The sequence below is a fragment of the Pristiophorus japonicus genome, chromosome 21 (assembly GCF_044704955.1).
Source record: "Pristiophorus japonicus isolate sPriJap1 chromosome 21, sPriJap1.hap1, whole genome shotgun sequence".
Classification (NCBI taxonomy): domain Eukaryota; kingdom Metazoa; phylum Chordata; class Chondrichthyes; family Pristiophoridae; genus Pristiophorus; species Pristiophorus japonicus.
This window is the reverse complement of record NC_091997.1, coordinates 38,190,129-38,205,688: the sequence shown is the minus strand read 5'-3', so window position 1 is coordinate 38,205,688 and position 15,560 is coordinate 38,190,129. Positions and strand designations below refer to the sequence as shown.

General features: G+C 49.3%; 1 protein-coding gene and 1 long non-coding RNA gene across 2 annotated transcripts; one reads left to right on the top strand and one right to left on the bottom strand.

Moving 5' to 3' along the window:
• Positions 1 to 2,803: 2,803 nt before the first annotated feature.
• Positions 2,804 to 5,318, bottom strand: neurod2 (neuronal differentiation 2). The gene is made up of 2 exons (XM_070864058.1): positions 5,234 to 5,318; positions 2,804 to 3,874 (listed from the first exon to the last, which is right to left on the bottom strand). Exons 1-2 carry the CDS (start codon positions 5,279 to 5,281, stop codon positions 2,804 to 2,806), a joined length of 1,119 nt encoding a protein of 372 aa, XP_070720159.1. The 5' UTR covers positions 5,282 to 5,318.
• Positions 5,319 to 8,743: 3,425 nt separating this feature from the next.
• On the top strand, positions 8,744 to 10,456 carry LOC139233650 (uncharacterized). The gene is made up of 3 exons (XR_011588193.1): positions 8,744 to 8,792; positions 9,179 to 9,309; positions 10,438 to 10,456. It is a non-coding gene; the product is annotated as an uncharacterized lncRNA (long non-coding RNA).
• The last annotated feature ends 5,104 nt before the right edge of the window (positions 10,457 to 15,560 follow it).

Sequence of the window (15,560 nt, the reverse complement as noted above, 5' to 3'; positions counted from 1 at the left end):
AGAGAGAGAGAGGGGGACAGAGAGAGAAATTCAGAGAGAGGGACAGAGGGAGAGAGAAGGACAGAGTTAGAGGGACAGAGAGAGAGAGAGGGACAGAGAGAGAGAGACAGAGCGAGAGAGAGAGAGTGACAGAGAGAGAGAGGGACAAAGAGAGAGGGACAGAGATAAGGGAGGGACAGAGGGAGGGACAGGGGAGAGAGAGGAGCAGAGAGAGCGGGAGAGAGAGAGAGAGGGACAGAGAGAGAGAGAGAGAGGGACAGAGAGAGAGAGAGGGACAGAGAGAGAGAGAGATAGAGAGAGAGAGGGACAGAGAGGGAGGGACAGAGAGAGAGGGAGGGACAGAGAGAGAGGGAGGGACAGAGATAGAGAGAGGGACAGAGAGAGAGATGGACAGAGAGAGAGATAGACAGAGAAAGAGTGGCAGAGAGAGGGTGAGAGGGGCAGAGAGAGAGGGACAGAGAACGAGAGGGAGAAGGGTGGAGAGAGGGAGAGAAGGACATAGAGTGAGGGAGAGAGGGAGAGATAGACAGCGAGAGGGATAGAAAGAGGGAGAGAGGGACGGGGACAGGAAGAGTGATTAGTGGGCGAGAGCCTGGAATAGGGAGAGAGTGATGGGGAGGCACAGGTACAGAGGGGGAGAGAGACAGAGACAGGAAAAGAGAGATTATTCAGTACAAAAAATACATTTTCCCCTGTGCGGTTGTGAATTACTAATCTCATTTGTTAAGGTTAGCAATGTATTATTCATTAATAATAGAATGCTCACTCCGCCCGCTTTAGTTACCAGATCAACCCGGGCTCCTCCCCCCTCACACACCCCGCCCCCTCACACTGGCTCCTCCCCCTCACACAACCAGCCCCCTCACACTGGCTCCTCCCCGCACACTGGCTCCTCCCCTCCCTCTAGCTCCTCCCCCTCACACTGATCCCCTTCCCCTCACACTGGCCCCTCCCCCTCCCTCTAGCTCCTCTCCCTCACACTGGCTCCTCCCCCTCACACTGACCCACTTCCCCTCCATCGAGCTGCTCCCCCTCACACTGACCCCGCCCCCTCATTCTGACCCCTCCCCGTCACATTGACCCCTCCCCCTCCCTCTAGCTCCTCCCCCTCACACTGGCCCCGTTTCCTCACACTGGTCCCTCCCACCGGCCCCGCCCCCTCACGCTGGGCCCCTCCCGTCCCTCTAGCTCCTCCCCCTCAGTCTGGCCCCTCCCCCTCACACTGACCCTTGCTCCCTTCCGTCCCCCTGATGCTGTGATCGGGAATTTGCTCCCTATCCCGGGGTCAGGAGTCCAGGCTCGGTCCTGCCAAACCTATCCTGGGCGGGTTGAGGGTCCGTGCCGAAGGACCGGTTCCACAGTCACCTTAAATTATGCTCTACTTTCAGAAAAACCCTTTCGTCCAATTCACGGGTCAATACGGGATATTTCTCGGGAATTACTCGAATTATTTTACCGCTAAAGCCAAACTAGCGGGTCGGGATTTCAAGAGATGTTCTCACTAATCCCAACATTCCCACACTAGTCGCAACAGTCCCACACTAATCCCAGCATCCTTACACTATTCCCAACAGCTCCACGCCAATCCCCACATCTCTACACTATTCCCAACAGCCCCACACTATTCCGAATAGCCCTGGCCCAGCAGGTGGTATTCTTACACTTCACTTTATACAGAGACGGAACTGTGAGTTTGAAACCTGCTCTCGCAATAACTCGAGGCCGCTACTTTCTGCAGAGTTAGAGCAATGACACTTCGTGCAGTTTAAAGGGAGCAGGCTCCTGAGAGTGTCTGTTTCCCCAGAGATATGGAGGTTAAGGGAAGGGTTGAGCAGGCGGATATTTAAAGGGGAGGTTTACAATATTTAGAGACACTCCCATTGCCCAGAAAGAGCTCGGGACAGTACGGAATACCTCACCAGTTCGTTCGGCGAAAACGGAATGATGGGAGACAGTTAATTTTGTTTAAAATTGACAAAAACGAAATGGATTGTAATAATGTTCCGGGTTTAGTGAACGGAACATTGGGAAAGCGGCCGGCGTTAAATGTCACCCTTTTACATTATCAGAGGCTTTTCTTCACATATTTAACAAAACAATTTGTAAGAACAGTTGTCTTTTGACAGATAGAACATTTTGTGGCAGTTCCTGGAAGAGAAATAGAATTTGTTTTTTTAAGTATCGGAAAAAATGACCTAGAAAGACGGGTTACGGAGAAACACTAGGAAGGAGTTTGCTAATGGAAAAAGTGCAGGTTTAGGAAACGCCGATTGGTCCGAGTTACAGGGAGCAGGAGGCCTTCAGCCTGGAGCCTGTTCCGAGTTAGTGTCCATCAGACAGGACCGGCTCCATTTTCATTTCTACTTGCATAGATTTTCCGTTATTGCTTTTACTGGGGGAGAGTTTCGGGGTCAGCGTGTTTAACGCATCGAACATCCTCTGGCCAGTGATTCTAACGCCAGAAAGAGCGAGATCCAGGTGTATACACAGAGCCAAACATCCGCCCCAAACATCGCCGCAATTGTAGGAAGTGAATTGGATGGAGATAGCATCTGTCCGCCGGGAGACACACAGACCGGCGCGCAGTCCAACAACCAACTGTTGGCGCCGGCTCCGGGGCTTGCGGAAGCACTTGGAAGAGTTTGGGTTGGGCGGGATTGTGTTGGGAGTCGCAGGCTGCTCCACACTTGCAGTTTGCCGAGTGTTTGGAGACTGCAGTCAGAGGCTGACTCGCCCATCTCACTGTCACAGCCTTTGCCAATCCGACCCAAGGGGCAGCGGAGCGCCAACTCGCTGTCTTCAGTTAATTGTGGAAAAAGGCATTGAGTTCCTCATAGGCTGGCGCCCTGTCGTGGTGCAAATGCGAGTCGTACGACATGAGGTTTTCCGAGTGCAGCCCGCTGCGCAGGCCGGACGAGCCGAATAGCAGAGCGTGGGCCGGGCCGCGGGCGCTGGGCAGCGACGAGTAGTGCATGGTGTAGTGGTAGTTCTTGTCATGGTCGGGGCTCGAGTCCGGCTTCAGGGGGTAGGTGCCATTAGTGCAAAGCGAGGGACTGAGCGGCCCTTCCAGCTCCGAGCTGGGGTAGTCTGGAGATGCGTTTCCATACAGGTGTTCGTAGGTGCTGCAGTAAGGGTGTGAGCGGAGCGGGTGGGCAGTACCCACCGCACTGGGCGGGCACTGCGGGCTGGGCAGCCGGGCACACTGGTACGAGTAGGGGTGCATACCGAATGAGGAGTTGGAGGCGTGCAGGCGCGCCGCGTCCTGGGCTTGCTCCGTTATAAAATTCCTGGAGTTGAGCTGGAGGCAGCCGGCCACCAGGTTGGTGGTAGGCTGGGACAAGCCTTTGCACAGAGTCTGCACGTATGACACCAGGTCGGGTCTTTTCCCCGATCTCAGGATCTCTGACAGAGCCCAGATGTAGTTCTTGGCCAGCCGAAGTGTCTCTATTTTGGAGAGTTTCTGTGTCTTTGAGTAACACGGAACCACCTTCCTGAGATTGTCCAGGGCCGAGTTCAGATCATGCATGCGGTTCCTCTCGCGGGTGTTGGCTTTCTGGCGCCGCATCTTGAAGCGCTCCTGCCTGGCCTTCGTCATTTTCCGCCTTTTTGGGCCCCGCTTCCTGGGCCTGGCGCCATCTTCCTCATCAGCCTCTTCCTCTTCCTCATCTTCTTCCTCTTCCATCCCCGTTTCCCCCTCCTCATTATCCTGAGGCAGACTCAGAGAGTCTTCCGCCTGGCTGTCCTGAGGGTCACAGCTCTCACTGTTCGCTTCCTCTCGGATCTTGTCCTCCTCGCTGTCGCTCTCATCCGCCCAACTGGCATATTTCTGAACTTCGGGAATGAGAGAGGAGTCGCTGAACAGCCTGGTCAACATCTTTACTGAAAAATCAGCAATGGAAACAGAGTTTTAAAATTATGGTTAACAGTTGGATGCGCTCACACACCCGCCAGATTAAACCCCCTACACAAGGCACGGACCACAGTCACATCTCCCTGAGCCCTGGGACCCAGGAAAGTTGCCCAGGCCGCTGTACCCAGCACAGGCTCTCTACCCTCACAGGCCTCTCTGCCAATGACAGCCAGATGTTACAAAAGCCCATCTCTCGGGCCGGACATTTTCCCAAGTGTGGCGCAGGCTGCGCCTGACTTTCCGCCGCTGCCTTGTGACTTTCACATTGCGGACAGAATACACTAACCGGCGACTGTCTCTGGTTCACCAGGAATAATCGCCACAGCAAAATCTGCATTGAAATGTGAAGATTGTGGTTCCACCCGCGCCGCTCCTGCACCAACTTTAACTGGGCTCCGACACCAGGAAATCTGCTCCTGAATTCTCACCGGGCCGGAGGAATTTCCAATTATTGGCAATGACAGTTTTGATCGCCTAAATTTGAGCTCCTCTCAAAGTCTGTTGTTCGACGGTTTAAATATTTCATTTGACAGTAAATAAATTGGTTCGATTTGCACACATTAAATACCTGCTCCACACATCACCCTGCCTGCGCGTTTCTGTAGATTTTAAATCTATTTACACACGGGTTTGCTGCATTCTAAAATACAATTGTTTGTGTTTGCCCTCTGTCCGGAATGGGGAAATAATTGGGAGATTTCAGTGAGAACGAAGCTGGGGGAAGAGGCGGATCGCGGCGCCAGCGCCTCTCGGTTCTTTATGTGAAAACACTGCGTTCCGCTCCCGGGATTATTTCATCAAATTTGTTCAACTTCATTTGGGGCAAACTTGGACAATTATTTTCTAAATTAAATATTTCATTTTTTTAACAAAATGACATAGTCAAGGTGTTGCGGGAGAGAATTCTCTCAGCCTGGAAAGGCGACTGGTACTTGGGAAAATACCAATACCGAATTGTCTTCATTTAAACCATTCCCACTCACATTCCGCCCTTACATCACAATCCAAGTTAGATGCCTAGAATTATTATTTTTTGATCAGACGCTGATTTAAAGATAAAGGATACAAGTTTGCTGGCGGATTGCAGCCATATGCCACACATCATTCGGCTGGAGAGGGAGAGAGAGAGAGAGAGAGTGGGCTCAATCCGCCTGTAACCTGGCCTGAGATTGGACATTACCTGCAGTAATTAGCCGAGCCGAGCCGAGTTTTATCTCATTGTTCAGCGGCACCTTGTGGGATTAGCTGGTTGGGAAAGGTACGGGGCGTCTCGCAAAGCCGTTCATCGCCAATCTATCGACAAGCCGAGAGTGGCACCTCCACCAAACTGCGGTACCAGCTCGGGTGCCAGGCCATATGGTAGCACGTCATTGGCAGCACGCATCACATGAGAGGCGCTGATTGACATGCGCCCGCTTTGCGAGCGCTCATTCTCCCCGGGGAGCGCCAGATGACCATCTGTCGTGTGCGCACATTCTCCCCACACACAGCCGACAAACTGGGACATGACAGCGGCTCAGGCCCTTTCTTCCCTTCCCCTGCACATTCCCCTCCCAATCCACACGCCCCCACACAAGGCGAACGACTCGGCTTCGTTTTTTTTAAAGTTAATCTTAAATGTTCTTGAGAATTAAAATGTTATCGATGATTCATTCGTTCCAATACAGCGCTCGCAACCCCTGGCTCCACACACACGCCGAGGTTCCTTTCCTACTTTATAAACTGGAAATTTTGTCTGAGTTTTATGTTTATAGAATCAAACAAAAAAAAGCCGGCCCTGTCTCCGATTTGGGCACTCGCCCATCCTACATAAGCTCCTTAACATGTACATGGTGCAATAACACTGGGTATACCGTACTTACCCTGTACACGCTGCATTTAACCTATTTACCCAGACTCTATTTATCCTGTATTTTCTATAGTTATTCTGTACATTCAGTATTTACCCTGAATATATTCTATTTATTCCGCACATACTGTATTGCCACGTAGCCGCTATATTAATCCCGCACAATTTGTATTTACCCTGTACATTTTGTATTTAACCCGCGCATAAATTGTACTTGCTGTAGTTACAGATTGTAGTCACCCTCTCCATGGCGTATTAACTCTGCACGCGTTCCCTTGACCCTGTACACATTGCAATTAAACACGTACACATCGTGTAACCCGTTTACCTGATACACTCTGTGTTTTCTCCATTTCACGCCTATTTTGTCTGGTATTAACTCTCTACACAAACATGTTTATTTTGTACCGATTGTATTTGTCCAGTACATGCTGTTCGTGCCCTGTACATTCTCGATTTACCGGGTGCTTACTGAATTCACTGTCTGCAGACCATATTCACTCTGCATATCTTGTATCTATCCTGTACAGAGTGCACTTAATGTGTGTATTTATCTTGTATAGGCTGCCGTAACCCTGTGCATGACATTCTTACCTTATGTGCAGCTTATTTGCCGTGCCAAGATGTTCTGTATTAACCGTACATGCTGCCTTCATCCTATGCTGATAGTACTGACCGTCTTCATGCGAGAATTACCTCTTGCATCCTGTATTTATTGTGGGAATGTTTATTTACCCTGTGTGTTACACTTAACCTGCACACACTGTATTTATGGTTTACAAGCTGTGCTTTCCATATCATAACGCATTACCTTGTGTGTGTGTCCTGCAGTTATCCAGTAAATACTGTATGTATCTGTAAACATTGTATTTATAGGGCGCGTGATCTATTCCCATGTATTTGATATCCTTGACATGTGCATGCTTTATTTATACTGTATTTATAGGGTACATGATCTATTAGCATTTGCATAATATGCATACTTTATTAACCCTGTAAATGCCGTGCACGTATTGTGAATGAATATATTCTGAATATGTTGCTTTAACCTTATGCTCTCTGTGTTCACAATCTACATGAAGTTCAACACTGTGCATTGGTTAGATCTGCAAGCAGTATTTACAATGCACATATTTATTATATGCATTTATATTTACAGGGACATATTGCATTTACCTTTAGATGCTGTATATGATTAACTTGGCTTGTGCATGTCGTGCTGACTCTATACCTGCTGCAGGTGACGATATCCGGATACCCGCTCAGGGGTGTAAGGCAAAACCTTTCTGGAAAGTCCAGGCAGCGGAGTGTCGCTTGAGGCCGGCGATTGTTTGTCCAATGCCCTTTCTAGTGGCAGCGGGCCTCTGGTTGTGGGCTTGCTCTGCAGCTGTACCCGGGTTCCTAACTGGAGCCATGAATCATTTCTGCAGCAGTTAGCCCTTGCCGCCCAGTGCAACTTGTCTGCCAGGCGGGAATAAAGGCAATACAGAGGACTGATGCCGGAAATCGGGCACATACCTGTATGATGCATTGCCTGTGGTCGCAAACCAGCTGCACTTTGAGGGACTGGAATCCCTTTCAGTTGATAAAGGTGCCACACGGGTGGGGTGGAGCATGCGAGGCAATGTGGGCGCACTCTGTCGCACCTTGCTCCCTGTTCTCTGGTCCTGCTGCACTCCATCCATGGAAACGCCTTGGTGACCTCCCTGATACAGGAGTGGACTGTCACTGATATGTCACTTAGATGTCACTGATACGTCACTGATTGATATGTCACTGATATGCCACCGACGTGCCACTTAAATGTCCCTGATATGTCCCTGATATGTCCCTGATATGTCACTGATATGTCACTGACGTGTCACTGATATGTCCCTGATATGTCCTTGACATGTCCCTGATATGTCACTGATATGTCACTGACATGTCACTCACATGTCACTGATATGTCCCTGATATGTCACTGATGGCTATGTCACTGATAACATATCCCTGATATGTCACTGACATGTCACTGATATGTCACTGATTGATATGTCCCTGATATGTCCCTGATATGTCACTGATGTTACCTGCTGCTGTCTGAAAGGAACCCGTGGCATAGAAGTTGGCAGCAGCAGGTGACAAAGTTTGGTGACAACCTCCGTGGTGAAGCGAAGGCGCTTCAGACTGCTCCTCAGTGAATGCTCCCTGAAGATCCGCTGCGAGTCTGGTCTTCTGTGCAGTGCACTGCTCATCCCTCTTGTCCCAGTTGCTCCTGCTCTCCCCTGCCTACCTTTGCTGCTCCCCTCGTCCTCCAACCACGAAGGAAGCCAGACGGCCCATCACTGCAGTCAAACTGCTTCGAAGGCGGCCAAAAACAGCGCAACACCAACAGAATCTTCTCAGCATTAAACTCAACTTTCCAGAGTCAGAAAACGCTCAAAAGTTAACCAGCAGCCTGAAATGACAAACCACCAACTAACCTGTAAGTTCTGCACGCTCCCTTTAAATAGGTTTGGTGAAAGGTCCTTCCTGCCTGTGAGCGCCAATAGGCTTCACCCAAGGCAAGGTGCCACCGAGCGCATAACATTGCCCTGCATGCTCCACCTCACCAGCATTGCTGAGCCCTTATACATACCGCATTTGCCTTGTACATACTGTGTTTTACCCTGTGGTTACAGTGCCTGCCCTATATGCCCTGTGTTTGCCCTGTGTGTCCTGTGTTTGCCCTGTGTTTGCCCTGTGGATACTGTCTGTTTGCCCTGTGTATGCCCTGTGTTTGCTCTGTTTGCCCTATGTATGTCCTGTGTTTGCTCTGTGTTTGCCCTGTGCACGGTGGACCTGGGGAATGATCATTGCCCAGCTGCTTTAGGGAGTAAATAGAGAGGGAGTGAGGAAGACATTTATTGGTCTCAGGAAGTTTCTCAAAGTGTGCTGACATTTTTCTTCATTTTACAATGTGACCTTTTCGCAGTCTTCAGTACAAGCTTGGAGGAGTGTCATCGAGGGACAATGCACTGCGGTCGGACAACGATCTGTCGTTCCCAACATGTGGGTATATTCATTGCTCATAAGACACTCTACAAAGCTGCCATAACAATGTGTTTGGGTTGTGTCCTATTGAATATGGCAAGCAATTAGCAGCATGCTCGCTGCCTGTACACGGTATCTGCACGCTGCCAGTGCACGGTATCTGCACGCTGCATGTTCAGACTCATATAAGCAACCCCTAGATTGGGTGGAACTCGTCTGTCTTATTAATTATTCAAACTCATTTTCCTTCCTCTGTCTTGGTGCAGGAGAGGGCCGCATGTAATAGGTACCAGCACGTGTAGACCAAAGGGAAGTTATCGAATCTTCAATCCTTGACTCCTACTGAGGAGATTCTTAGCTTGGAGACAATATTTGCTTTTCCTTCTTTTCTTACTCTCTTCCAGTGCGGCACGAGTGAAGGAGGCGACCTTCTTCCTGAAGTTGCTGGGAAATACAGGCAGACAATAAAGTTACAGGCTCTTTTCCACAGTGAAATTTCATTCACCGACCCCCTTGATGCAACAATACATTGCAGGTTGGTGATGTGACATTAAAATCTGTTGTTGCTCGGGAGGATGAATGAGTTTTCACATTGAAGGAGGCGGTTACTCTGATCCTGAGTGGTGCCTCTGTCTGACTGCGGGACATTGCAAAGTTCTTCATAGATTCCTCAGGAAATCGTACCTTCCGCATCTAGATTTCTTCCCAAATATCCAGGTACAGTCGCCCGTTTACACCGGGAGCAGCCTGAGGCTGGCTATTCGATCGCCCAGAGTACAAACCTGTCTTGCATACCTGACCTCTCTTGCCCGGACTTGCAGATAGAAAGGGGTTGAACGAAATACAAATACAACAAAGCTGAGCTGATGTTTAGAGATAGGCGGCGAGCGTGCGCCCATTGTTTTAAATGGAGTGGTGGGACCACATTATAGGGCTATGACCTGATCATCATTTTTTGGGAGGCCTCACTGAATTAGTTTGCAACATGGACAGATTCTCAGCAGCACAACTGCTGTCATATCGCATTATAAAGTACAATATAGAGCGGGCTCTGGTGAGCAAGTGCCCAATGCACAGCAGTGCTGCAGGTGTCAAGCATTGCATTATTGGCTCTACTGCACCTACCTGACGCACTGGGTTTACCCGCAGTCACTCTGCAAATGGTACATTTACCCGCTAACTCCTGTATGTAGATGTTGGATGCGCAATTCACTCTGTAGATACACTGTTCATTCTGAGGATAAATATTTGTTCTACAGACACTGCCTTTACCCAACAGTTACTGCTGCATCCCACAGCTCGTTTCCCAAGTCGATACTATATTTAACCTGTCGATTCTGTATTTATCTTAATTTAATTTGTAGTTATTTATCCTGAAAATACAATATATGCCTGTAGTATTGTATATATAATGTTTCCTTACATTGCAACAGTGACTACACTTCAAAATTATTTAATTGACTGTGAAGCCCTTTGGGATGTGCTTGTGAAAGGCGCTATATAAATGCACGTTCTTTCTTGTCTTCTTGATACTGAATGTATCTGCAATACTGCACTCAGTCTTTATCTGTGAATATTACACTGTAGTTATATACCATATTTATCATGTAAATATGTGCTTGCCGTGACTGCTTTGTATTTCTCCCATTTGGAATTCCGACAGAGCTCTATAGATCGATTGCTTTACAATCAGCAGAAGTTGGACAGAATTCTCGGTGTGAACAACTCAAACCACCCGTTTACGCCATTTTTCGCAGGATTCCGCTGATCTTCCGCTGAAGTTGCAGCACTGAACGTTCTCTCCTGTTCTATTTATCTTGATTTTTTTACTCTGCAAATATTCGTCTGAAATTTCCGCCTGGAAGATCCGCGGGTCTCCGTCCGATCTCCGGCCCGACTGGAGAACCAGCAGAAGCGGCGCAGGTTATGGCACAAGAGCAGGGAGCTCCACGGAAATTCTACTCACTGCTTTTACCCTGCAGATACTATTACTTACCCTGTAACCTTCCAGTACCTCACCCTGTTCCTTCACACTCACCTTTCCTTTAGAATCCTCACTGTCTACAGCTCCACCTTTGTCCCCGTGATATATTCCCTTCTCTTCCCTCAGCGTCTGTATGTGTCTCTTTATCCTTAGATTCCAATCTTCACCTCAGCTCCTCTTGCCCCCTTTCCTCTGAATTCACCGTCGGCCTGTCCTCACTAAACCTCTCCCTCCATATAAACGCCCGTCCATATTAACAGCCCCCTTGTTTCCCAGCATGGTATCTACTCTGTGGGTCTTCATCACTAACAAAGCCATCTTCGACCATTGTATTTGTCACCACTCACATCACTCGACCCTCATCCAACCGCACCCTCTTCAGCCCAGCCCCGGCAAAGAAAACTTGGCCGCTCCCCCTTGTCCAATAACACCACCACCCCCCCCCCCCCCCACGCCAGTCATCTTAATACTCTAGCTTTGAACCCATCTCCAGTATCTGCTCCATGTCTCCCACCTCTCCAAGCTCATCTCATCCACCTCTTGTTCCCTCAACCGCATTCCCACTAAACCCCTGACGACCCAACTTTTCTTCCTGGCCCCAAGCGACCTGATATTGTTAATGGTTCCCTCTCCTCAGGCACTATCCTCCTCCCTTTCCAAACTACTAAAATAACACCCTTGGGCCCTCCGCCCTCGCGGACCAGTGCCCCGTTTCCAACCTTTTCTTCTTCTCCAAGTTCTTGAATATGTTGACAGCTCCACCTCTACTGGAGCTCCCTGTGGTCATTTCTCCAAACCAGCGTCCCACCCGTCCACAGCACCTAAAGGTCCCGAGGCAAAGACAGAGATGACATTTTCAGAGATGACTGTGACCATGGCTCATTATCCCTCTCATTCTCCTTGATCTCTCTTGCAGACTTTGTTAAAGTTTATCACCACCCCCTCCGAAGCCCCTCTTCCATTGTCCAGCTCTGAGGCTCTGCCCTTGCTTGGTTGCACTCTGATCATAGCCAGAGTTCCAACAGTAGCACCTCTTCCCACACTCATACATTCAGCTCCGGAATCCCCCAAAGGTCTATCCGCTTCCTCACCGACACACCGCCTCTTGGCGCCAGCAGCCGCAGACATGCTCCAACTCTGCTTCCCAGATTCCTATACATGTTAATTATATAAATTATATAAAATAAAAATATTGCACAAAATCAGGATAGAACGTATAACTTTAAAATTAACTGAATCTTTCGAGATGTTTCCACTTGCGTGCGAGACCAGAACTAGGGTGAGCCATCAATATAAGGTAGTCACCAAAAACCCAATAGGGAATTCAGGAGAAAGCTCTTTCCCCAGAGAGTGGTAAGAATGTGGAACTCGTTGCCACAGGGAGGGGTTGCGGCAAATAGCAAAGATGCATTTAAGGGAAAGATGGGCAAGCACACGAGGGGGAAAGGTACAGAAGAAGATGGTGATGGAGAGGGGAGGGAAGGGACTGGTGTGGAACACAAACACCACACAGAGCGGTGGGGCCGAAGCCTGTGTCTGTGCTGTAACCTCACTCTGAAAACGACACATGCTTGACTCCCCGTGCGCAGCATAACGCGAGGTTGACGAGCCTATTGAGACTATATATGCTATATTTATCCTGTAGATATTGCATGCCGCCCATATATACCATAGTTTTCATGCGGATATTGTGTTCACCTTGTAGATGTTATTTGTTACCCTACCTACTTTGTAGAAACTATATTTACCGTATTTATCCTGTAGATGCTTTGCATATACTATATTTATCCTTTACATGCTGTGGTTACTCTGTGATACTATATTTAAGTTAAACATATCGGACCTACCCTATGGATACTATATTTACGTACTTATTTGCTCTGCAGATACATTTTACGTCTTAAAATATTTTGGTAAGTAATCAGTGGATTGCAGCCGGTCGAATCTGGAAGACAATGAGGAAGTGAGACTGAAAGGCCGAGGGGGAGAGGGCGGTCTGGGGAGGGGGATATGGGGGCCCCGGGGTCTGCGGGTTCCCTTAGACTGTGTGACTGCCCCGGAACCTGTGCAATGGGGAGTTCCGGATAGACACACTCGGTGTTAAACTAATCCACGTTTGAAAATCGACTCAATTTGGAACCGGAGTAAACGGACTTTCGCTGCCTGGGAACCCGGATTCCGTTGGACCCGAACCGAGGGACATTGAAGAGAGCGGTTGGTGCTGAAAATAACTTCACAATAATGTGGGCAGATTATCCAGAGATCAACCTAATCCGGCTTACAGGGGCTCAGTGCAAGAAATCCCGCCCTGCACAATATTTTTAATCGTTCAAATAAACCACGATCTAAAAATGTAATTACGGTTTAAACTGTCACGAGCTGTAGAACGGGATGGCACAGATAACTCCAAATGACCAAATCTAATAGACAGAATCATGGAAATAGAAAATAGATAGATAGTGGGATAGAGAGAGAGAGAGAGAGAGAGTGGGATAGATAGAGAGAGAGAGAGAGAGGGATAGAGAGGGGGGTGGGGGTGGAGAGAGAGTGGGATAGATAGATAGTGAGATAGAAAGAGGGTGGGATACAGAGAAAGGGATAGAGAGAGAGGGATATAGAGAGGGATAGAGAGAGGGGGATAGAGAGAGAGGGGGGGATGGAGAGAGAGTGGGATAGATAGATAGTGGGATAGAGCGAGGGTGGGATAGAGAGAGAGGGATAGAGAGAGGGCTAGAGAGCGAGGGATACGGAGGGAGGGATGGACAGAGGGCTACAGAGAGAGGGATAGAGAGGGAGGGATAGAGAGAGGGCTAGAGACAGAGAGAGGGGGGTTAGAGAGGGGGATAGAGAGAGAGAGAGGGGGATAGAGAGAGGGGGATAGAGAGAGGGAGGGATAGAGAGATGGAGAGAGAGAGAGTGGGGTAGAGAGAGAGGGATAGAGAGGGAGAGAGGGATAGCGAGAGAGAGAGAGCGCGAGGGATAGAGAGAGAGTGGAATGGAGAGAAAGTGGGATAGAGAGCGGGATAGAGCAAGAGGGATAGAGTGATAGAGAGGGATAGAGAGAAGGATAGAAAGTGAGGGATAGAGAGAGGGAAAGAGAGAGGGATAGAGAGAAGGATAGAGAGAGAGGCGGATAGAGAGAGAGCAAGAGAGGTATAGAGAGGAAGGGATAGAGAAAGGGATAGAGAGTAGGATAGAGAGAGAGGGGGATAGAGAGAGAGGGGGATAAAGAGAGAGCGAGAGAGAGGGATAAAGAGAGGGAGAGAGATAGAGGGATTGGGGTAGATAGAGAGAGGGATAGAGAAAGAGGGACAGAGAGAGAGAGGTGGGGATAGAGAGACAGGGATACAGAGAGAGAGGGGTAGAGAGAGGAATAGAGAGAGGGAGGGATAGAGAGAGAGTGGGATAGAGAGAGGGATAGAGAGAGAGGGATAGAGAGAGAGGGGGATAGAGAGAGAGGGATAGAGAGAGGGAGGGATAGAGAGAGAGAGATAATGAGATAGAGAGAGGGATAGAGAGAGAGGGATAGAGAGAGGGAGGGATAGAGAGAGAGAGAATGAGATAGAGAGAGGGATAGAGAGAGAGGGATAGAGAGAGAGGGATAGAGAGAGGGAGGGATAGAGAGGGAGAGAATGAGATAGAGAGAGGGATAGAGAGAGAGGGATATAGAGAGGGAGGGATAGAGAGAGAGAGTGAGATAGAGAGAGGGATAGAGAGAGAGGGATAGAGAGAGGGATAGAGAGAGATGGATAGAGAGAAAGGGATAGAGAGAGGGTAGAGCTAGTGAAGGAATGAATAGGCTGGCTCTCTTTTCTCTTGAAAAAAGAAGGCTGAGGGGCGACCTAATAGAGGTCTTTACAATAATGAAAGGTTTTGATAGAGTGGATAGAGAGAGAATGTTTCCACTTGTAGAGAAGAGCAAAACTAGAGGCCAGCAATATAAAATAGTCACCAAGAAATCCAATGGGAAATTCAGGAGAAAGCTCTTTACCCAGAGAGGGGTGAGAATGTGGAACTCGCTGCCACAGGGAGGGGTTGAGGCGAGTAGTATCGATGCATTTAAGGGGAGGGTTAGGGAATGAGGGAGGTGGGAATCGAGGGTTATGCTGATAGAGTTAGATGAGGAAAGGCGGGAGGAGGCTCGACTGCAGCATAAACGCCGGCATGGACTGGTTGGGCCGAACGGCCTGTTCCTGTGCCGTATATCCGGTGTAATCCGTTGAGTGGGACAGAGTGCGATAGTTAGAGAGTTGGATTGTCAGAGAGAGTGACGCAGAAAGGTACGGAGAGGGAGGCCCCTGCCTGCGGTACCAATCACTAAAAGCGAAAACAATGAGGTCAATGAGGTGGAAAGTCTGAAAGGGAGAAATCTGTTCACTGTTGCAAGGGGAAAGTGTGCTGAAGTGTTTGTGCTGGGGAGCGAGGAGAGAGCAGAATGTGCAGACGATTTGGAGAATAATATTAATTCGAGTGTAATCTAAAATACATCTCGCAGTAATTCATCTCCACGGGTCGCTCGAGATTCACAGAGTGAGCTCCGCGCGGGCTGCAAGCTGCTCCGTGTTGGCTCTCGGAGCGGAGAGGGGGCCACCTCCCCGGGGAGGTTAGAGAGGCGGGGTGGGGCGGTGTCTGCACACAGGGCAATGCCCCGCAGCCTGGGGTCACAGTGCGTCCCCTCACCCGGGGACCGGGGGCCCGGGGCCGGGGCAGCTCTGTGCCTGCCGGGTAACGCTGATGTGCAGAGCTCTCCAACAGGGTAATGTGCACAGAGTGAGCGCGGGAAGTCTGTGCAAGGCCAGAAA